The following is a 22,709-nucleotide window of genomic DNA, read 5'->3' as shown; positions in this document are numbered from 1 at the left end:
GAAATCGAGTAATGCTTCAACGATCACTTCAAAAACATTTTTAACAAGTCAGATAACGTTTTGTTCAATGAAATGAAGTAATTTCTTCAAGAGCTAGAAGTACCAGAAGTGCTTGATAATTTAAAACATCTATTATCCACTGTTTGAGGAAAAAGAAGTGGAGGAGGCATTGATTGAGATTGGCCCTCTGGCCCTCTTAAGGCTCTTGGGCTTGTTGATAATCCGACTCTTTTTTTTTCAACAAAATTGGAAGATAGTAGGCCTTTTATTGACGGATGCTTGTTTGAACTTCTTAATACAAGAAAGTTGCTAAAAGAAACAAATAAGATGTACGTAGATCTTATCCCGAAAAGGAAGAACCCAGAGGAAGTGAATCATTACAAACCCATAAACTTATGCAATGTGGTCTACAAGGTTATAGCCAAAATCATGGTAAGACAGTTTAAACCCATTTTGAATTTCCTTATCCCACCTTTACAAAATGTTTTTCTCGAAGGAAGATAGATTAGCGATAATACCATTTTTTGGGAAGTGAATTTTTGACCAATAAATCGCAACTTAGGTTCAAATTAATTTATATAATTTAATATAGTCATTTTTAATTTTTGGATTTTTTAAAATTTAAAATTTTAATTATGTTAATGATAGTTATTAAATTCATCAAGTTAAATTATACTATTTCAAAAATTTTATAAAACATGCATATAATCACATGTGTGATATGACAATACAGGAATTAAAATTGATCAAATTAGAGAATATAAAACTTAATTTAATATTATAATACGAAACTAATAGTAATATTTAACCAGCCATTTATTCAATAATAAAATTTTAAAATTCTGAAGTTTATGTTTTCAAAAAAGTAAGAAAGATATCCATATAAAAATTTGACCTTATTTATTGGAAACCGAAATTTTAATGGAGGATAAAAATGGGAATATAGAGTCAAACTGAAGTGCTAAAGAAAAGTAAAATATGCTCTTCGACTGGCAGCACTAACACACAGAGAAGGGAAGGGAAGAGAGAAAAACTAAGAAGATGAAGGCTTTGGGATGGTGGTTAATGCTGGTGGGTTCACTTCGATTAGCATCCGTTTGGTTCGGCTTCTTCGATATTTGGGCTCTTCGTCTTGCTGTTTTCTCCAACACCACTAGTATGCTTCCTCTCCGAAGTTTGTTCTTTGGTTGCTTAATTCTTTACCTTAATTATTATTTTTTATATTACAATGGTTCTCGATATATCGGAAAGATCACTTACTCTTTAAAAAACAAATCTTTGATTTTTAAACAGAGGAAATGAGCTTGTATTTCTGATTATAGATACAATGTGTTATTCTCGGTGTGAGTGCTGTGTTGCGTTATGTCTCTTTAATGTTTGAGATCGAAGCTTCAATACCCAGATTAGAAAGTAGGGAAAAAAGAGTAATTTTGGATCCAAAGTTTAGACATTTTGAAGATTGTGATAGGAAACATGTTAGCTTTGTTGCCTTTCTGGGAGCAATGCTTTTGGAAAACTAGTTTTTACGGTGTAATAATTTCTTTGTCTTCTAAAAGCCAGCAAGAAGCATACTGATCTTGGTTAATTGAATGATGCATTGAGAGTATTCACTCCATGTTGAGAGATATATAGAGATTGCTTTACATTATAAAAAGATTGCTGCTAATTAGCATGCTATTTAGCTTAAATTAGTGGAATATTTTTCCATGTTTAGTTCTAGTAATTAAGATTTGCTAGAGCTCATTGAAATGCTTCAAAATTAACTTTTTTTGTTTAAGTCAAATATCCCAATTTGTTCCCGCCTAATAGTCCGACGATGCATCTTACTTGAAGTTATATTTTTATACAATAACTTTTTGGATTTTGTTTTGGTTGATGAGAATAAAGAAGGGTAGATGAGAATGCAAGATTCATATTTCTACCTAACCTAAAGTGCCAAAACCAAGAAAGATTCACACTGGTGGATTTTAGATGTAATAGTGCAGCCAAAAAGTAGACAAAACCTAGCTGAAGTTGTCATGTGATAGTGGATAGTGGATACTAAGTATTAATACCATGGTAGATGAGTTTGGTGATCAGACAGTTGATTTTGGGTCCATTGTCCAAGAAAGATATAGGATGTCTGAATTAGGATAAACAAGCAGAAAACGATTTGGTGGAACTGAAATTCTACATGTATTCATTGCATCTTTGAGTATTATAGTTCTTTAAGTGCATGCATAAGCCCATTGCATAACTCAAATGTAGTATGTTGATGACTAAGGGGTCATAGGTGGTTTCCCACATGAAAACAACTTAATTAATGAGGATGTGGATTTTGGTTCTAGTTGAAACAGATGTGAAGAAACTATTATATCCCAGGTTTTTGGAGGGAATGGGTTTGGCTTATGAGGCAACTGGCTTGAGTTGAGATCACAAGTCAAGAAAGATACAAAATTTGGATTTTGACTATGTTATCAGAAAAATTAACTACAACTTGAAAATGTCCCCACTCCTTTTATGTATTTGGGTGCATGTTTATAGAATTGTCTTATCACTTGCTTTAGCGAAAGGGATCAAAAGGAAGGGTTACCTAAGTTCTAGTTAATACAATGCACTTACTCGTATACGCTGCATGCATATCAGATAGGGCTTGAGCATGATATTTTGTGCATGTAATCCAATGGAGATGCACATTTTTAGGAAATTTGACAGCTCATTTCATGACGAAAAGTAAAAGTATATGTTTCAAGCAAAATAAACGAGATTAGGAATGAACCCCTGCTTTTTTGCTATTAAGATGCTCTAAAATTCTTTTCCACTATTGAAACCTACATGGAAGTGGAGAGATTGGAACTTGTGATAATATTCCTTTGAGATAACAATATTTGTCAATTCTGGAATTGATATGATTTTTTACATTTTGTTCCAGTGACTGAACTTTCTAATATCCCATTTTGTGTGTTAAATGGCAACTTGATTACTCTTGCAGTTTCAGTTTTCCTTCTGTACCTTTACATATACTTTCCACCTAAGACTGCAATATGTTTTCCGCTAATTGGTCATCTCCTGTTTGTTCTAATTGATATGCAGTGTCTGAAGTTCATGGGAGGACGTTTGGAGTTTGGACTCTTTTGACTTGTACTCTCTGTTTTCTTTGTGCATTTAACTTGGAAAATAAGCCGCTGTACTTGGTGACGTTTCTGTCATTCATCTATGCCTTTGGTCACTTTTTGACCGAATACCTCTTCTATCAAACAATGGCCCTCTCAAATCTGACGACTGTAGGCATATTTGCAGGTATGTTGCTCATGAGTAGACATGCCATCATATTGAGCTTGTGTTGCTTGTCACTACTTATGCATGAGCTTTAATTCAAGTTGCTGAAACCTTTTTTTGCTCAACTTTTTAGTTTTTTACTGTTTTTATCATAAGTTTGTTGATTGCATAACTGACCAAGAAAAACAATCAGATTAAAATTTGATAAACGATGATTGTTTAATCAGATTAAAATATTTCACCATATTGGTTAAATTCATATAAAAGCCGCTGTACTTTTGTGAAATTCTTATATAAGCCTCTAACCTTTAATTTGTATCCAATTTAGCTCCTAAATTACCATGTTTTTCTGATTAAGCAGTTTAACTAAACCCTTAATTTTCCAACGGTTTTAGTGGTTTTCATGTATAAAAAGGGGTTTCATTAAACAAAAAATAGTACTTTAAGGGCCCAATTGAGTAAAATCGTTGATAAGAGCTTATAGGGGTTCTTTGAGCATTTTAGTCATTTATTTCTTGTAAGTTTTTCGCTCACCAATCACCATGGTCTGGTTTTTTCCTTGGGACATTGATTATCATGCTACTATGTAAAAGTCCCTATGTTTGCCTGTAATAAATGTCTTTTTACACCTCAAAATCAGGGACATCAATTATATGGATGCTATTACAGTGGAATTCACATCAACCGACACATGTCAAGCGTACCTGAAAATGAACTCCTTTGGTTTCAGTTTGTTTAATCTTATCTCAGGCATGGGGATTTATCAGTATCCATTTTACATTCTTGATGAGTACTAACTGATAACATCTGTTTGCAATTAGATTCTGGAGTTACTGTCTAATAGACTCGCAATGAATTGAGAACATACGGTTCTATAGTTTAAAAAAGAGACATGATTTTAAGCTTCCATAGCTTTCTTAACTGATGGTATTTGGAATCTGTAGTTTTCTGAACCCAGTTGTAGGTCCCAGGAGCGTACACTTAGTGGATGATACTGTGAAAAAACTGCCAATAAAATAATGGGTGTTTGTAAGGCCTTCCTTTCCATGTCCTTGTGTTGGCAAAGCTTTACAATCTTTGCATATTTTTGTTGCCTTAGTCAGATGATATTATGTACAGAAGCCATTTCCTTGCATCTTTGTTTGCCTTTCTTTACCATTTCCTTCACACTTCTCAAAACGTGGAAATTGAGCTGCCCTTGTATAGCTTGCTTTGCACAATGGCACTTGAGGCATCTTCATTCTATACCATTTCTTTCATGGTTTCCTGCACAATGGCTAAAATGCTAAAAGAGTCCCTTCCCCTTTTGTTAGAACACGCTTTATCTTGAAACCTTTATACCTCTGGTTTCTGCTGGTTGATTGCTTTCGATTGGTGAACTCTTGAATTTATTTCCTTAAGTTATCCGAAGCAAAGAGCTCCACCCCAAGCTTAATCTGTCCAAGTAGGATCAAGAATGTTATAAACTGAAACAAAGCCTTTTATTCTTATAAACTTCAAAAGGTCACTGGTATTTGAGCTATTACATTCTTTTGATTCACAAAAATAACAAATGTCGCTCCTAATAAAATGATCAAGTTGGTGTCGTTTAAATTCTAACAGTCTAACCAGCTTTTTTTGTCCAAAAAACAACAGTTTAACTAAATTTGAAAGATTGAAGGTCCAAATAATCAGAAAAAAGGGACCAAAGTGAAACAGAGAAGGTAAACGCTAGGGCGAATAAACTGTCTCCTATTAATCTCTCCATTTAAGGTAAATAAAAGCATTCCATGCAAGTTTCGACACAAGAAGAGACTTGTTGATGCCTCAATATTCATGAATTCTAGATTCAATCTCATTACCACAAAACGCAGCTTCCTTCAATAGACAGTCCCATTGAAGTTAGTCTCACCTTAGTAGACAACATGTCAAGAATAGTCATCCAAGTAATAATGGAGTGTTCGGGTATATTCAAAGTATGGCACACTAGTTTATTCCATTTCACTTTCACTTTTCTCCTCCTATTGTACTCCCGATTTAAAAAGCAGATTTTACTCCAACAGTAATATACAAAAACTTCATAAGTTTCCTCCAAATCCAACTTCCATTTACCGAAATTGAAGTCTGCCAAAAGGATACACCCTTTAAAACATAAGCATGTAACCATGATATCCATTAGGATCCTCCACCGGAAAGAATCTCTCTAAGCTTCACTAAACAAGCTTGCTTTCATGTGATCAAGTCCTTCATCCCCAGACCATCCTCAGACATAGGGTGGCAGATCAAACTCCAACTTACTCTTGTTCCCTTTGTTGGATCATAAACTGGAGCAATTTGATTGATTTTTTGAATAACTATTTTAGGGAAAAAGAATTGCGTACACCAACTATTTTGAACATTGAAAATCACCGATTAGAATCTTAGCTAATAGAATCAAAGGCTCCCTGTAAATAAATTTTGACAACACATTGAGGAGATAAAGTTGTCCTCCTATAGCCCTCTACAAGTTCTTGGGCCATTAAAATATTATCCTTTATGCTTCTTCCTTTCACAAAGGCACTTTAGCTTCTGGAGATCACATCTAATAAGTGCTTTCTAAGCCTTTTAACCAAAATCCTAGTTATACATTTGTAAACAACAGAACAGAAAAAAATTAGCCGAAACTCCCTCATATGACCAAGATTTTCACCTTGGGTACCAATACAATAGTGGTTGTATTAAAAGCAGACATCAGCTTTGAATACTTGAAAAAATATAACACTCTTTAGTCACATTAGCTTTTACAATATGCCAGGCAACTTTGAAAAAATGGGCAGTGTACCCTTCCGACCCAGGAGCCTTATCACCATTTTGCTCAAACTCAGCCTCATGGATCTCCACCTAGCAAGATCATAGAAAAATTCTTTGGCACTACTTCCTTTGAGAGAACAACCAGAAACATTCATATCAGGCGAGCCAATAAGTTGTGATTACCATTGGAGATACATACTTAACCCTTTCTCTGTCTGACAAGTCTCATAATTTATCTCTTTAGCCTTAAGACCTTCGAAGTTGCCAAAGAAATTAACAACAAACAACATAGGAATAAAAAAGGTACTGATTAAAAAAATAAAAATAAAATAAAATCCAGACAGAAGCGCATAAACCAGAATGCAAAAGTTGGAAGAAGAAATTATACCCTCTTGAAAAGGCATTGACAACAAAAAATGACTTTGATTAAGGAAAAAACAATAACCCTTGTCGTAACATGGACTTTTGGATTCGCTCATATCCAAGAGAATCCCTACTTTTCACAAGCAGCAGCCACAGACTGATATTTCTCAAGGAAAAATCATTATCCAAAGGGCGTGGTGAATGCCATGGAATATGCATAGCCATAAAAAAAAATGAAGTGAAGTGAGTTGGTTCAAAGTTTATGCAATGAAAACAAAACAACGTGGGGATTGTGTTTTATTCATCTTTGAAGCAAAGGGAATGTCAGCCTCAGCCAACATTTGTTTGATTCATGTCTAATTTATGGGTTTTTACTTCGTTTAGCAATTATCTGCCATGAATACTCTTTAACTTGTGGATGTTCTTTGATTCTATGAAAAACATGACTAAAATCATTTTCTTTCGAAGAAAAATGATGTTAAAACATGTCTTTTATACCAAAACTGAAGATCCCATCCTTAAGATTTTAATCTTCCTAAAGAAGCATGCTATTTGGTTTTTCTCATGAACATGCCTGAAATGCATAACATTCAATTTGTTTTTATCTTGAGAGGTGTTAAATCAACCTTTATCGCCTTTACTTTTCATTTTTCAACTGAAACCATGAAATCTCCTTTTTGCTAATCACTGGTGGCCACTGTCACGTACCGCACAGCTCTACCAGAATCAGAAAAAAAGTGTAGAAACAGAAGAGAACTTTTAACAAGGTTCTTTTTATCTTTTACCTCTCAAGGTTCTACATTTACCATGCAAATCCATGCATAAACATAACCATCTTCATATTTGCTAAGAAACTTATCAAACTCATTTATTAAGCATCTGGGTTGCTTTTTTATGACAAAAAATTTCTAATCACAACATCATCAAGTTTAATCTTAGGTATAGTCACCAGTCACCTTAGTAAGCAATAAAGTAGAAAGAGAAGGGCTGAGGAGACAGATCGCAGCTCTGCAAAAACCAATGAATCAAGAAGATGAAGCCTTCACTTCCTTTACTATTTCTAACTGCAATCTTTTTTTCAGGCCCATATTCAATGCTGCATTTAATGTCTTTTTTTCTCCCCTCTAATCTTTTTTACATGAAAGGAAACAGACAATTCACAAACAATCCACCAACTCTTTATTATTTACAAGTAGGATTCAAGCAGGGGCAGTTCAATTATTTATGTAAGATCAGTTTCAGAGGAAAAGCATGGCCCATACCTTGAAATGCATCTCTTCTATTATTACTATGTTGAAGCCCGTTTTCTCATCAGTACAAAGATATATTTCTGTCTCCTTCATATACAATATCCGACAAAAAACTTTTTCGTTAACTTTAACACCACGTGAAGGTTATCCATTTAACTTAACTTTGTTAATCATGATTAAGATCATGAGTTACGTTGGGGTATTTTTATCACTTCGAGGTGGGGGTGTCTAAAATACAAGAGGAAGAACAGGGTCTAAACCCCTCTAAGCTTACATGTCTTGTAATATACGAAACCAGTAACTGTCTGCATCTTAATTATCTATTTTAAATGATCAATGTCGTCACTTGTCATCAAAATTAACAAATATCTGATCTCATCTCATCACTCGTAAAAAAAAAGGTAATTTTTTAATATTAACAGTCTCGAATTAAGTGTATCTTAATCTGTTGATGTTTTTAACTGTAACTAAAGTAAACAAATAGTAGCGAAAGCTATGATCTTGCATTAGGAGAAGGAACATGAAATAAACGGCAAAATAAAAATGTTACCGTCAACCTCAAACTCAAACAAAATGTAGCTTTACAATGTTGTTTTTTTTTTTTTTTTTACTTCAAATCAAGGGTTACAAATCAGGTTCCCACACTTGCATTTCCAGCTCATGGGCTTGTAATTTGAGATGTCATCTCCTCTAGAGAAAGATATTGAGAACAATGCAGCTGAGAAATGGCGGTCTCTACGGTTTTCGAATAGTGTTGTGACAGGAACTTGAATTGCTTCACAGTTGGGCCAAGAACTGCACTTTCTCTCACACCTTGGTGGCCTTGACCCTATCAGACTTCTCATCATATATGGCTTATCTTCTTCTTCAGTTTCTTTCTGTTCATGCAACATTTATTGAATTCTGTCATTTCTGATTGGATGTTAAGAAAATAAAGACAGAAAATAGAAATGGGATTTTGATTATTGATACCTGAGCTACTTCAAGCAACCTGGAAAGAGACCTTCCTGGAATTACATGAAAGCGAGTGTAAGATGGAGTTAATAAATGGGGTTTTCTTTCTTTTCCTTGTTTCTAAATTTGGAAAGTTTAAACGAGGAAAGAAGAAAGTTTACCTTCAGCAGCCATGAATGTAACTTGGGTCAAGCTTGAAACCAGGAGGAACAGCAAGACAACAAGGAGTCTATTTCTATGGCAGCAAACATAATTGGGAGAGCTGCTCATTTTGTTTTCTTCAAAGAGGGAACGGTGAAAGGTCGAATCCTTAAAAGATGAGAGATATAGGGAGTTGGTATTATAGCAGTTTAAAAAAAGAGACCAAAGCAGGGGAAATTAAATATCGTTGGCAGTGTAGAAGGAAACTGAATCTGAATGTTTTTGTTGTAAAGTTTTTTTTTTCCAGTACTTGAATGCCACCTCCACAACTACAATGCATAAGAAAAAAGAAAGTCTGATTTTACCTTGTAAAATCTCTGAATCAAGGGAAGGAACGTGGAAGGCAAAAAAAGAGAACTGCAAATGAAGCTAAAAGGCAAAATTGGGAGAGGACCTCAACCGAAAAGGGTAGGACCTCAGCCTCGTTTCATGAGCCAAAGAAACCAATGTACCTTACCAAATATATATATACATATATCAATGTGAAAACAACTGTAGTAGCAGTAGCAGGGGAGGTAGAAAAGCAAAAAGAATGCACAGCAGAGTCAGCCGAAGGAAAAGACCGAAATTTAAAACAAAAACAGCAAAACTAAAAAGATCACACAAAAACCAAATGATAGAGAGTTTTCTAATTTCTACCCCCAAAAAACAAAAAAGGGTTTATTTCATTTATGTAATGTCAAAACTGGGGAATGACCATGAGGTTATTCCAATGGCTTCCACCCACGTTTTTGTATCTTTCAAAGGGAGGGTCTTGGTTTTGAGGTATTAGCTGGTGAGTTTTGACTAGTTCCACTCCAACACGCCAAATCCAAATCCATACTCTCAATTCCCTGGTATTTGTGTTACTATTATTTTCCCAAGGAGGATACTATTTTTGGGTTTGGTATTTGTAAGGGAATAGATTATGGAGTTTGGCTTGAAAATATATTTTACCTGCAACTGCAAACAAACCTCACGCACGCTTTTGGGAATGATTCACACACAACCACTCCTTAATCTGCTTTGCAAATCCTAACTGCTTCTGCTTGTAGATTTCTCCGCTGCTCCTGCCTACAAGTTTTGTTTAATTTCCGTATCCAGAAATCATAATTGCCTCCGGTTAAGGATCTGCTTATCGATCCTGAATTACCACCACGGACCAATCTCTTTTATAAATTTAATAATATTACTTTAAGCAAACACTTGAACTTCCGGGGATTGTACTCACGAGAATCGAGAAGATTCTAATTGCGTTTTAAATTTCTTTGGTTCTTTTTACTTCTGGGTTCTGATACCTTCTCCATTATTGATAATCAGTGTTACACCAGCATTACGATTTAAGCCATTATATATCTGCAGCAGAAGAATGGCTGCAACGTAAAATGCCAACACAAGGAACAGAGTGTGAGCTGGGCTGGGACCGGCAAGACGCCACACATTGATCTAAGATCACCTAACAACAATCCAACGCCAACTTACGTGGACCTCCTTGCTCTCAAACTTCTCGCTCTTTTGTCCATATATACAGCGTATACTGAAAGACCATTCATATATTTAGAAAATCACATTCGCACACATATCCAAACATCTATTACTTGCCTTTGGAATGAGTGTTTATATGTATTCATATGCTAAATAAAAATTAAATTTGTATTTTTTTAAAATATTTATAATCATAGTTTGTGCATTATAATTTTTTTTTTAAAAATTAAAACTACATTGTTATTTATCCCTCCATTTTGTAGCTTGTGTGATTTTTTTTTCCCCATCTTTTAATTTCACACCTTTAACTTAAGCTCTTGATGAATTAATCTATGAGCTACATTTTTTGCCAGAAAATATGTTCTTATCGGCTTTCGAAATCAAATGACAAGACCAGTTGTTGACGAGTACTTCAATAGAAGTAAAGAATTCGGACAACATAGATCTTTGCAACCGCGTCTTCCTTGTGACTGAAACGAAGCAGATTTTGTAACAGCTGAACTGAGTAATATTTCCAGAATTAGGCACAGGTTCATAGCAGGTAATCCGTCTTTACAACACAAGTTTTGGGATTTCATCTTCTGTTCTATGTTAATGTTAATGGCCAGTCCCCCCTTTTAAACCTGTAAAAGTAAATTAACCTTCCAAGTTCCACCCTCCAGCCAATATCTCTTCAGAACCCCGAATGCCATTGAATCCAAAAGCCATCGGGTGATTTACGTGTGGTAATAAACAAGTTGGCACCTTTTACAACACAAAATTGTCGATCATGTGTTGGACTACATCAGCTCCATCAGAATTAACCCAATAGTTTTTGACCTGAAGAATATGATGATAAAATAGAATGGAGGGTGACAAGGATTGCAAGCATTAAGTACATCCAAAAAAAATAATGCGTTTGTAAAGAGTAAACTAGCCTGAATGGCAAGATGTGCAAGAAGTCTTTGTCTGCTTCCTTTGAAGTAAACATCAACACGTTCCCAGCTCATTTTTGTTAAAGCTCTGATCATTTCTTCTGCAATTGATAGTTAAAAAATGAGTGAAAATTGAGTCAATTACGCAGCTTTAAATATGCAATGGATGTGTGATTTTGCCGCTTTCCAGCATAAAAATGAAATACCAAGCTAAGAAAATTAAACGTAACTACTTGCAAGCAACAGTACTTGGACTCGAATGTTATTCTTGAATACATATATGTGTCTGACACAGGTATATTGAATTTTTCCCAAGATTTTCCATGCATTGGTACAAGTGTCCACAACAGACAAGAAAAATGAAAATTGTGAGCAACATAGCTAGCCTAGCAAGCATTTGAAAAGGTAACCCACAACTGCTTTGACTATTTCATCCCCTGCTTTCCTTTACAAAAATGTTTCTATGCCCAATGAACTAACAAACAACCAAAGAACGACATTTAGCAACCATATGTGATCCTTTAAAGAGGAGGAAAGCATCAATTACCCTCAAAAGAATCACTTTCACCATTTAATTATCTTAATCTACGCTACTAGAACGTCCTCAAACATTAGACCATAAGAAAGAAGCCTTCGGGCTGTTTTATTCTAGAGACAATAAACTATTGAATAATCTATGACGAATCGTCATCTTGTTTTCCAACCCGAATCCCGAACAAGTAAACAGGCTGACATATCAAAGGGAAAAAGAAATACTATTACAAGAAAAATTATTCAAATCCAATTGTTCAGTGACTGAAAAAGTAAATGCCATCCTACCACATTAATTACTTCTCTATTCCATATACATTGCTTAGTGGAAAGGAATGCTGTTTCTTTATGCTATCTTTCAATCTCTTCCCATCTACTTGAACTCTCAAGTCTTAATAATTAGAAAAACAAATATATAGATATATATATATATATTATTACAAATCTGTTCCAGTGAAGAAAAATGTTGCCAACATCCCAAAATAGCTCAGTAAAGGAGGATTAAGAATATATCTAAAAGATTTTAATAGAATGTTATTAGATTAGTAATTTAAAAGATAAAAATTAAGAACCAAACCTTCCATGTCTATCTTCTCAGTTCCATTGATCTGGGCCTCATAAGGGACTACATCAAGAGTAGGAGTCTTTCCTGTCTCCACATTTACAACGTGTGGGTATTTATCACCTCTTGGAAGATGTTTAATCTGGTACTGAGGATGGAAAGAAATTCACATTAACATTACGAGTTATGACAAGTGATAATTCCAAGAAAGAAAAACTACTCCATGGTTACCTTTGGAAGCTCATCTCGACGCCTTAAGGAAGAGGTACTCCACCCAACAATATCTAAGGAAAGTGTTAAGTTCTTAAACAGTCAAAATAGTGGGGATAAGGATTAAGTCTTTTCCTAACGCCAAAAACATTTAGATCCACTATTTAAATCTTCCTTTAAGAATTAATTAACAGATAGAGCATAACCACAATATCAACTGATATATGTATGTGTGTGTGTACGCAGAATTAAAGGATACGATCAAAACTTGCATTTGCATAAACAACACGACGCTTGAAGGACAGCAAAGCGGATCTGCAGTTTAAAGATAATATACAGCTATAAGTCTGTAATTCAGCTTCAGCTCCCAGTCACACACTGTAAACTAAATATAGGAAGCTTATGAAAACTCACATAAATTTAAGATCTTCACAATCACTGGCCATCTGTAGAAGAAGAGGAGGTTTTCCGTCTTTTCCATCTGTCAAAAACAAATGTTTTCCAGTCCTACCAAGAAACCATGATGTGCGAGTAGCAGCTTTTTCCAGCACATGGGAGCCATGAAACAGTGGAACCTTGATAATGAATAACCACCAAAGAGAATATTACCGACCTCTTAAGGTAAAAAGCACACGCAAACAAACATATATCTATCAATGTCTTATCAATAAAATTGATAAATATGCATGTCATCAGCAAATATTATGCAAAAGAAGCTGGTGAAAGAACAACCTGCTTATGCCACCGAGAACCAAGGTGTGGACTTGCAAGTGTTATGAAATTCACGGGCTCTAGTCCAGCCATTTTACATTTGACGTTCTCTTCAAGCCATGAATCTTCCAATTGATCAGCTCTACTATCTCCCTTTGTTTGAGAACTTTCTTGAGTAAGATCTTGTTCAAAAAGCCGTGCAATGGCATATCTTGCTATAAGGCCACCCAATGAACGACCAACAAAAAAAATCTTCTGAACACTTGGGTGACGGCTTATGACATATTTAACCTGAAAGACACAACAGTATTCTCCTATTGACAACGGCAACCTCAAATCTGATTTCATAATAATGATTAGAAGAAAAAAATAACTGACAATATTACACCAAAGAATTAACACCTATTTCTCAGCTGTAGGCAAGAGTCTTGCAACATGTGAAAAATAATGCCAGTTGCAATTATGGATAAAACACACAACGTTTTCTAACATAAAAGTCTCATGATACATAGAAAAATAAATAAAAGTTTCATAACATACCTCCTCTGCTAATCTGTCGCCCATTACATCCACACCATCAAAGGTAAATATTGAAGAATTGCGCTTACTGCCTGCAACGCGCATGAAGTCAGTAACCATCCGTAATCATTTCATAACCCAAATAATCAATTATTACAATTCACATGCACTCACCCAGTGAATGATTTTATAGAGATGGCCCCTAATTAGGATAGTTATCTATAATCCAGCAAAATCTTAAATATGGAAATAACATAGTTTAATCAACCAACAATTTGAATAATGATAATTATAAAATTCGTGAATAAGTTGCTAATTAATAATAAATTACTTTGTACCACAAAGACTTATTAAAGAATAATCATATAATCCCTCCTAGAGAAGCCTTAGAATTTATTGAAGCAGATAAGGAAAGGGGTGTTTTTATTCATCAGAAAAAAAATAAAAAGAATAATCATATAATAGAGCAGAATTAAAAAAAAAAAGAGTAAAATGATAACCAAAAAAGCTAAGTCGACCTTAATCACTACTCAGTGTAATCAGAGATTAAAATAAAGAAACAAAAAAGTAAAGTATCATATAACTTACAATGAACAATAACATCTCCCGGATACTTCTTCAAAAAGTGCTTTGCTGCAAATCTCCAATCTTGTGCACTGCACAGGTATCAATCCAAAAATCAATCAAGCAACTTCAAACAAATAACAATAAAAAGTTAAAAACAAAATTAACCGGGAACTGATTTAACCTGCCAATGAGGCCATTAACCATGATGACGAGATGAGAAGGATCATTGAGCTTCTCCGGGAACCGGACTTCCATATCAACGCCTCCATTCTCATCAGATTCTACTCTCAAGCATCCAAATCTCGCAAAACTCAATGATCTTCTCTCCTTCTTCGTGCTCTTATGACGCAGCTTCTTAATCCCCTTAGTATTATTATTGTTCTCGTTTTCATCGTTGACCTCTTTAGCATCAACTTCCTTCTCTCCCACTTCTTTAGAATTTCCCTCAATTTCCGCCATTGAAGCAAAAAATAAAAAGGTAGCAGCGAAAAACAGAAAACAGAATAAACAAAATAATTTTAGTCGAGAATCCAGAGATTGTGTTAGATTTTGTTGGTGCGAAAGAAAAGGAGGGAATCATATTACTCTGCCAGCCCAAACGGAGATGAGAGCGGTTTTAGAAGTTACGGACTGTCTTTTTTTTTTTTTGATTGACTGTTATCTTTTTTTTTTTCTGTTATTTTCATGGCAGACTTGTTCAAACATTGGAGAACTCGTGCAACAAGTGCAGTCCTCCATTTAATTCTGATGTTCTCGATCTTCTAAATTCTCAACCTTCGGAACCTAACGATAGCTGACTTTCCAATCTTACATTAATTATTCATAAATAAAATTTTAACAATACTTGATGAATATATTAGTTAAAATATATACATTTAAATGAAAATAAATTTATAATAAGTGTCTGTTTATTTCATTAAAAATAATCTGAAAAATAATTTATTTTTTTAGAAAAGTTAATATTTTTTTATATTTAGATAAATTTGTGTAAAATATTTTTTTATTGTTTCACAGATTTCTTAAAAATATTTCATAAAAATTATTTTCAATGAAATAAACATAAATATATTTGATATTTTCTTATCTTTTCATTGTTTAATTAAATTTATTTTATATTTATAAAATTTATATTTTACATTATTTTTGTATTTATTAAAATATTTTGTTAAATACAGGTTCATTACAATGTCATTTTTTAGTTACATGATTACCAAGTGAATATTTTTTATTTTTAAAATGTGACATCAATAAAAATTGATAAAAAAATTTAACAATGTTAATAATTGGATTTGATTTTCAAATTTGGAAAGTAGGACTAAATTCTTGAAAATAAAAGTATCGAAACTAAATTACAAATTTGTGAAGAATACATAGACTTATAACACATTTTATCTTTATACTATAAAACATTTATTATGAATATATTTATAATTGTAATAAATATTTATTATTAAAATATTAATATTGAATATTATTTAAAATTTATTATTAAAATAAAATTGAAATATTAAATAATTTATTAAAATAATAAATTAATATTAATTATATTAATAATTTATTATATGATTAAATATAAATAATTAAATATGTATATTTAATAATATTGAAAAATATAATATTTTATATTAATATTTTAAATATTTTTTTTAAAATATAATATTTATTATTAATATATTAATATTAAGCTTGATTTATGTTAATTTTTAAATAAAAATTAAATTACTTATAGAATAGTTTTTTTTCGGGAAAATGACTTACTCTTTGTACCAGTTGAGCTTTGTAAAGGAGTAAGTCATTTTACAGTAAAAATGACTTATTTTTGTTGAATAAGTTATTTTTTATAAAGCAAACATAAAAAAAATAGAAAAAAATATTTTCTGTAAAACATTTTATATATAAACAAACGGATACTAAAATATCAAATATCCGAATAATACTTAAAAAATTAAATTGTAGTTTTTAGTTTTTCATGTATATATATAAATTAAATTGTAGTTTTTAGTTTTTCATGTATATATATAAGAATGATAATTAAATGTCTTTCTCAATGGCATAAAATATACATATACGAATATGAGATGCTTTGATTTGTTTTGTCTTGTTTACGGGACTTTATCATACCTCTTTTTTTTTTTTCTTTTCTCAAACCATGTAAAAAGGTAGGTAGCTGTACTAATTGGAAAGAGACCTAATTTCTCAGAAAAAATAATGGAAAAAGCTATATATTATAGAAATGATTTAAGTACTAAAATATTGGGAAAAGAGTACATGGATTAATGTTTTACCTAACATGTGAAGTTTGTTTGGGCCAATTCCATGCCTTGTAAGTTCTAATTCCAAATTCCAAGATATCATCATCATCATCATCAATAACATGGCTTAGCGACTCTTCAAAGAATTACCAATATATGAGATTCTTTCTTTTCCTTCTCGACTTTATACTATTCTATTCCATCTAGTTGTTTACATAACTCAAAAGGTAAATTTAGAAATAAAAACAGCCCAATTTCTTAAAATTTTTAATCATATTATAAAATTATGTAAATATTTTCAACCTATTCTCTTTATCATCATCTTGAATCTTAATTTTTTCACTTATTGTCATCTTTATCAACATCTTCGATTAATGTAAATTTTTATTTGTCAATTTAATTAAGATTTTGAAATTTTTCATAGCATATAGATTAAAATATTTTAAAAAAAATTGAGTACAATTTAATTCAAAAATATAAATATTATAAATTTTTCATCTCTCTTCGATTTTCATTCGATTATGACTTAATATTTTCTCTCTGAAAATTCTATATCTCCTTAATATCATTTTCATTTATTATAACTCAGTATTTCATTTTTGAAAAATCATAACACTAATACCTTTTTTTTCTTCTATTTTTCCTAATATTTTAAATACTTTTAGAATACTTCTAATTTATTAATATTAACAATAATACTTCGCTTTTTCCCCTAATCTTTTAGGTACTTTTGAAATACTCTTACTATTTTCCCCTGATATTTTTGGTACTATCGGGAAGTGTTAGGATGGTGATGGTCTGTGCTAAATTTAGCTTTATTTGATATATATAATTGTAATTGATTTAAAACAATACATACATAATTTATCACTAATAAAAAACAAATTACTAATTAAATATTATTAATTAAATGTGAAAAAGAGTCCTTTAAGAACTATAACATTTTGGATTAATTAAATATTATTAATTATCTTTTTGTACAAACGAAATGGTCAGGGTTCGTTTTTAATATAAAGTCCCAGATTTTATTTCAAAAGAAATTATTATTATTATGTTTAATATTATGATAAAATAAAAAAATGAATTATTATGATTTTATTTAAAAATAATTTAGTAATATAGTAAATAATAAAAAATAAAAAATTAATTTGGTTAGTTTTAAATTTTTTTTTCCAAAATCATTCTTATATATATTATAGCTATCACTCATATTTTAAATTAATTCTAAACTTCAAAATTTTGTATCTAAAATTTAGTGACATATTAATCAAGCATTTTAACTTACTCGTTAAGTGTTAGCTCAAACGTAATGTGGATACATTTAAATATATATGAATCAATTTGCAAACATATATTTATCTACTGCATGGATAATTTAGATATAAAATTCTAAAATAAAACTGTTATTTTTATTGACATTATATTTTTTAACACGTTAAATTCAACATATATATGTGATAAGTATACACGCATTTTAAATATGCTCCGTGTCAAATCGGAATTACATTCATGCCTACATTGACAGGTAGACTTACAAAAGGAATTAATTGATACTCTAAGGGCTTCGTTACAATGTTTTGAAGTTTAGGATCTATTTAAAATTTATGTAATAGTTTGGGGACGTTTGATGGGATTAATCCAAATTCAAATTATAAATAGTTTGTTTTATTCAAATTCATCGATCCATTGTAATTGCAAAGCCTTATGGGCTCATCAATTGATGGATGGGCCTTATTGGCTTATATTCCCTTTTCTAACGGCCAAGGAAAACGACAAGTCGTCACTTGCCGGTCACTACGAGCTGCGCGCTCTTGTAACAGTGGAAACAGAGTTGTAAAGCTGAAATCAAATGCTTTGCCATTCAACTTCATGTTTTGGATCATTTCTTTCTTTGATTTTAAAAACTCCATCAATGTTTATTAAACTTTATCTTCCATAACTCATTGCTTCGTTCCTGACTCAGCTTCAACATTCTTTATTAACTAATTCAACTCTAGATGTTTCTCCTCTCTCTTTCTTTCATGCCAAATGGAACCTTTCCACACTCAACTCCATTTCACAACCTTTCATGGAGATCTTCTTTTTCTCCCTTGTTTCCCATCTTTTCCTTTTCGTTTTATATTGGGTTTTCCCTGTAGAATCTGTTTTTCTGCCAAATTTACCGGTATTGGAGACAAACCCATCATTTCACGTATTCGACCAGGTATTACCCACATTTTCTTTAATCTTAATGCTCATTACTCGGCTGATAATGTAGGGATCATTGTTCAAGTAATTCTTACGGATGGCTGCGAGTTTTTAGATATATATTTGAAACTTTACTAATGGCTACGTAAGAAAATCGTTAGGCCTGTTTTGAGCAACCCCAAAAAAATCATAAAATCCTTAAGCATTTCCTTCTTTGAAGTACGAAACCATGTCGATTACTCCACAGTCCATACAGTAAATTCTTCAGATACTGTTTATAATGCTATTTAAACTGAAGAAGTGAGGGATTTATGGCATACTTCTTGCATATGTTTGTGGCATATTGATTTCTTCTGATAGATAGTTTCCTCTGTATGCACAAAGAGTACAAGAAAAGGACATCTTGCCAATGGAAGCAATAACATCATACTAAATCCTACGTTTGAGGATGAGCTTAGTAATTGGTCTGGCAAGGGCTGCAATATTCTTCTTCACGAATCAATGGAAGATGGAAAAATCCTTCCACTATATGGAAAGTTCTTTGCTTCTGCTACAAATCGTACGCGGAGCTGGAATGGAATTGAGCAGGAGATCACAGGTCGAGTGCAAACAAAGCTTGCTTATGAAGTTACCGCGATAGTTCGGATATATGGTGGCAATGTTGCTGATGCTAATATACAGGCCACATTATGGGTTCAAAGCCAGGATATTAATGAGCAGTACATTAAAATAGCTATGTAAGCTTTTTTTCCCCCTCTTGTCTATAGTGCACTTTAGTATTTACTTGCAGTGTCTCATGCATCTTCTGTGGAAAAAATGTACAGCGTTATTTAATCGGCTATTATAACCATTTATGGCTGCTATCATTTGACTATGCTTGAAAATTAGACGATTGATTTTGGAGAAAACCTTGTAGCTATTGTTACCTTTCATTACTTAGTAGGCTTTTATGTTGCATACCTTCAGGGTAGTGAAAGGTTAACATGCTCAGCAAGTCTGGGTAATTTACTTCCAAAATGAAAGTTATCAACAGCCTAAGTTCATTTAAAATATTTTACTACATCATTAAGTAAAATGTGCAGAGTTTGAATCTTTATGAGATGACTAGTTAAGGAAAGGTCAGGCACGTAACATCATATGTTTTTCTATTTAACTTCATCCTTTGAGGTATATGGAATTTTATTATGTGGTATTACAGGCTTTACTTGTATGGTGAGAGTTATCTTTACTGTTCCTCAAATTTCTAATGCAAAATGACTTTGTTCCAAAGTTCACAGGCAACTGACAAAGGCTGGGTGCAGTTGCAGGGGAAATTCCTCCTTAATGGTTCCCCTTTAAAAGTAATTATATTTCTAGAAGGTCCTCCTCCTGGAACTGATATTCTTATTAATAGATTGGTGGTCAAGCATGCTGAGAAGGCTCCTCGTCCACTTCGACCATCCATGAAGGTTGGTAAACAAGCGACTGGGGCCTCTGAAATCTTTTCATAATCTTACATGTATAAATAAATGAGACTTGCTGACACACACGAGATTTATATAAATAAATGAAATCCGGGTTTTAATTCTAGTAAGGTTCTTCTGTCTGGTTTTTCGTAGAATGAAGCTTTTGGAGTGAATATAATTGAGAATAGCAATCTTGATGATGGCATTAATGGATGGTTTCCTCTTGGAAACTGCTCTTTAAACATGGAGTTTGGCTCACCAATTGAACTCCCTCCAATGGCAAGGAACTCCCTCGGAATGCAAGAGCGTCTAAGTGGACGATACATACTTGTAACGAATCGTGCTGACACTTGGATGGGTCCTGCACAGATGATCAGTGGCAAACTGAAACTGTACTTGACATATCAAGTGTCTGCTTGGGTTAAAATTGGTCCTGGATCTACTAGTCCTCAGATTGTCAATGTTGCACTTAGTATCGATGGGAATTGGGTCAATGGAGGCCAGGTTGAGTTTAACAATGGAAGTTGGCATGAGGTTGGGGGCTCATTTAGAATTGACAAACAACCATCTAATGTTATGGTTTACATACAAGGTCCTGCTGCTGGTGTTGACTTAATGGTTGCTGGACTCTACATTTTCCCTGTTGATCGAAGGGCAAGGTTTAAACTTCTCAAAAAACAAACTGATAAGGTAATTCCAAGCTCACCTTCATGATTATTATCAAAAGTGGGTAAAAGTTTCTTAACTCTAGAGTTCTTAGCTCACCATCCTTAATGAATCTGGCCAGTATGGCGGACACTATGTAAAAGTAGTTTTCTTTATGCTTGTGCTTCAGTTCTTTTTTACTGTTTACTCTTCTTCATCAATGGTTTAGAAATTGATAGTGGGATCAAAGATGTGTTGTAATGTAATTTATTTTCGGACTGATTACATGCAAATGTTACATTGTTAATTATTTTGCATGCCGTATCTCATGACAAGCTACAATGAAAAACTAATTCTGCAAATACCGTTTTGCTTTTCGTTGCCAACTGTGCAAGGTTCTAATATCAAAATCTTTCTTTTTCTTTTTTTTTTTTTGCATTGCAGATACGTAAGCGTGACCTCATACTAAAGTTCTCAAGCTCAAAGGCCAACAATGTCAGTGGTGCCTTTGTGAAAGTTGAGCAAATACAAAACTTTTTCCCTTTTGGCTCGTGCATAACAAGAAGCAGCATCGATAATGAAGACTTGGTTCGGTTCTTGGTAAAAAATTTTAACTGGGTTGTGTTTGGAAATGAATTAAAGTGGTCCTGGACGGAACCACAACAAGGTAACTTCAACTATAAGGATGCTGATGAGCTTTTGAACTTCTGTAAGAACAACAACTTGGAAGTTCGAGGTCACTGCATCTTCTGGGAGGTTGAATATGCTATACAACCATGGGTCCAAGGGCTTAATAAGAGTGATTTAACTACAGCCGTTCAAAACCGTCTAACAGACCTTGTTACTCGTTACAAAGGAAAATTCAGGCACTATGATGTAGATAATGAAATGTTGCATGGATCTTTCTATAAAGATCGGTTAGGTAAAGATATCCAAGCAACGATGTTCAGAACATCTCACCAACTGGACCCCTCCGCCACTCTTTTTGTTAATGATTATCACATCGAGGATGGATCTGATGTTAGATCGTCACCAGAGGACTACATACGCCAAATTCTTGATTTGCAACGGCAAGGTGCTCCCGTAGGGGGCATTGGACTTCAAGGACACATTGACAGTCCAGTGGGACCGATTGTTAGTTCTGCCTTGGATAAATTGGGTACTCTTGGTCTTCCAATCTGGTTTACGGAACTTGATGTGTCATCTGCCAATGAGTTCATTAGAGCTGATGACTTGGAAGTAATGCTCCGTGAAGCATTTGCTCATCCTGCAGTGGAAGGCATAATTCTATGGGGATTTTGGGAGCTGTACATGTCCAGAGAAAACGCACATCTGGTGAATGCGGAAGGTAAGATCAATGCTGCTGGTAAGAGGTATCTTGCTCTTAAGAAAGAATGGTTGTCTCGTGCTCGTGGTTATATTGATGTGCAAGGTGAATTTAGATTCCGAGGCTTTTATGGAACATACAACATACAAATCAATTCCCCGACCACGAAAATCAACAGAACATTTGTTGTTGACAAGGGAGAGTCGCCTTTGGCAATTAACATTGACCTATAGTTTCGACCCATCCGTCCCCCTTATCGGTCAGGACTCAGGAGTCAGAATCCCAGCAACCAAACATTCATTAGCCAATTCATGGTCTTAAAGGATCGGATCATTGTTCAAAAGTGACATGGGAATCTTGACTCTGTAATACCTCTGTATGTGTTGGAATTGTTTGGAAACTTTTTAACAGCTAAATCCTGCTGTCTGGTTTGAAACCTCAGAGTTGTTCACAGAGGCTGCCATCATTTAGCATGGCGGGTACGTTGTTTCAGTTGTGATCTTAACTTGGTTTAAACGGCAATAATGGTCGTATCATAGGATGATACTTTGTTCCCAGGAACACGCCATTCCAAAGTTCA

General features: G+C 33.4%; 4 protein-coding genes across 8 annotated transcripts; 2 read left to right on the top strand and 2 right to left on the bottom strand.

Moving 5' to 3' along the window:
* Positions 1-876: 876 nt before the first annotated feature.
* Positions 877-4,165, top strand: LOC107957877 (ergosterol biosynthetic protein 28). Its single transcript, XM_016893487.2, has 3 exons — positions 877-1,156; positions 3,073-3,279; positions 3,899-4,165. The coding sequence occupies exons 1-3, from the start codon at positions 1,042-1,044 to the stop codon at positions 3,964-3,966; spliced, it is 390 nt and encodes a 129-aa protein (XP_016748976.1). The 5' UTR covers positions 877-1,041; the 3' UTR covers positions 3,967-4,165.
* A 4,092-nt stretch (positions 4,166-8,257) lies between these two features.
* On the bottom strand, positions 8,258-8,768 carry LOC107957879 (EPIDERMAL PATTERNING FACTOR-like protein 2). Its single transcript, XM_016893496.2, has 3 exons — positions 8,756-8,768; positions 8,613-8,647; positions 8,258-8,518 (listed from the first exon to the last, which is right to left on the bottom strand). The coding sequence occupies exons 1-3, from the start codon at positions 8,766-8,768 to the stop codon at positions 8,258-8,260; spliced, it is 309 nt and encodes a 102-aa protein (XP_016748985.2).
* LOC107957878 (uncharacterized) lies at positions 8,613-15,097 on the bottom strand. 5 transcript variants are annotated; one of them, XM_041113924.1, is made up of 13 exons: positions 14,455-15,064; positions 14,295-14,362; positions 13,728-13,798; positions 13,209-13,478; positions 12,891-13,051; positions 12,736-12,791; positions 12,498-12,550; positions 12,282-12,414; positions 11,177-11,274; positions 9,732-11,078; positions 9,101-9,247; positions 8,756-8,903; positions 8,613-8,647 (listed from the first exon to the last, which is right to left on the bottom strand). In XM_041113924.1, the coding sequence occupies exons 1-10, from the start codon at positions 14,730-14,732 to the stop codon at positions 11,007-11,009; spliced, it is 1,260 nt and encodes a 419-aa protein (XP_040969858.1). In that variant the 5' UTR covers positions 14,733-15,064; the 3' UTR covers positions 8,613-8,647; positions 8,756-8,903; positions 9,101-9,247; positions 9,732-11,006. The 5 variants fall into 5 exon arrangements, with proteins under 5 accessions (XP_040969858.1, XP_040969856.1, XP_040969857.1 ...); XM_041113922.1 differs by having other exon boundaries at positions 9,101-11,078; XM_041113923.1 differs by having other exon boundaries at positions 8,756-9,247.
* A 3,228-nt stretch (positions 15,098-18,325) lies between these two features.
* Positions 18,326-22,664, top strand: LOC121202997 (endo-1,4-beta-xylanase 1). The gene is made up of 5 exons (XM_041113921.1): positions 18,326-18,728; positions 19,097-19,449; positions 19,983-20,160; positions 20,311-20,847; positions 21,247-22,664. Exons 1-5 carry the CDS (start codon positions 18,594-18,596, stop codon positions 22,360-22,362), a joined length of 2,319 nt encoding a protein of 772 aa, XP_040969855.1. The 5' UTR covers positions 18,326-18,593; the 3' UTR covers positions 22,363-22,664.
* The last annotated feature ends 45 nt before the right edge of the window (positions 22,665-22,709 follow it).

Source organism: Gossypium hirsutum, chromosome A05 (assembly GCF_007990345.1).
Source record: "Gossypium hirsutum isolate 1008001.06 chromosome A05, Gossypium_hirsutum_v2.1, whole genome shotgun sequence".
NCBI classification, from domain to species: domain Eukaryota; kingdom Viridiplantae; phylum Streptophyta; class Magnoliopsida; order Malvales; family Malvaceae; genus Gossypium; species Gossypium hirsutum.
This window is presented reverse-complemented; position numbering and strand designations above follow the sequence as displayed.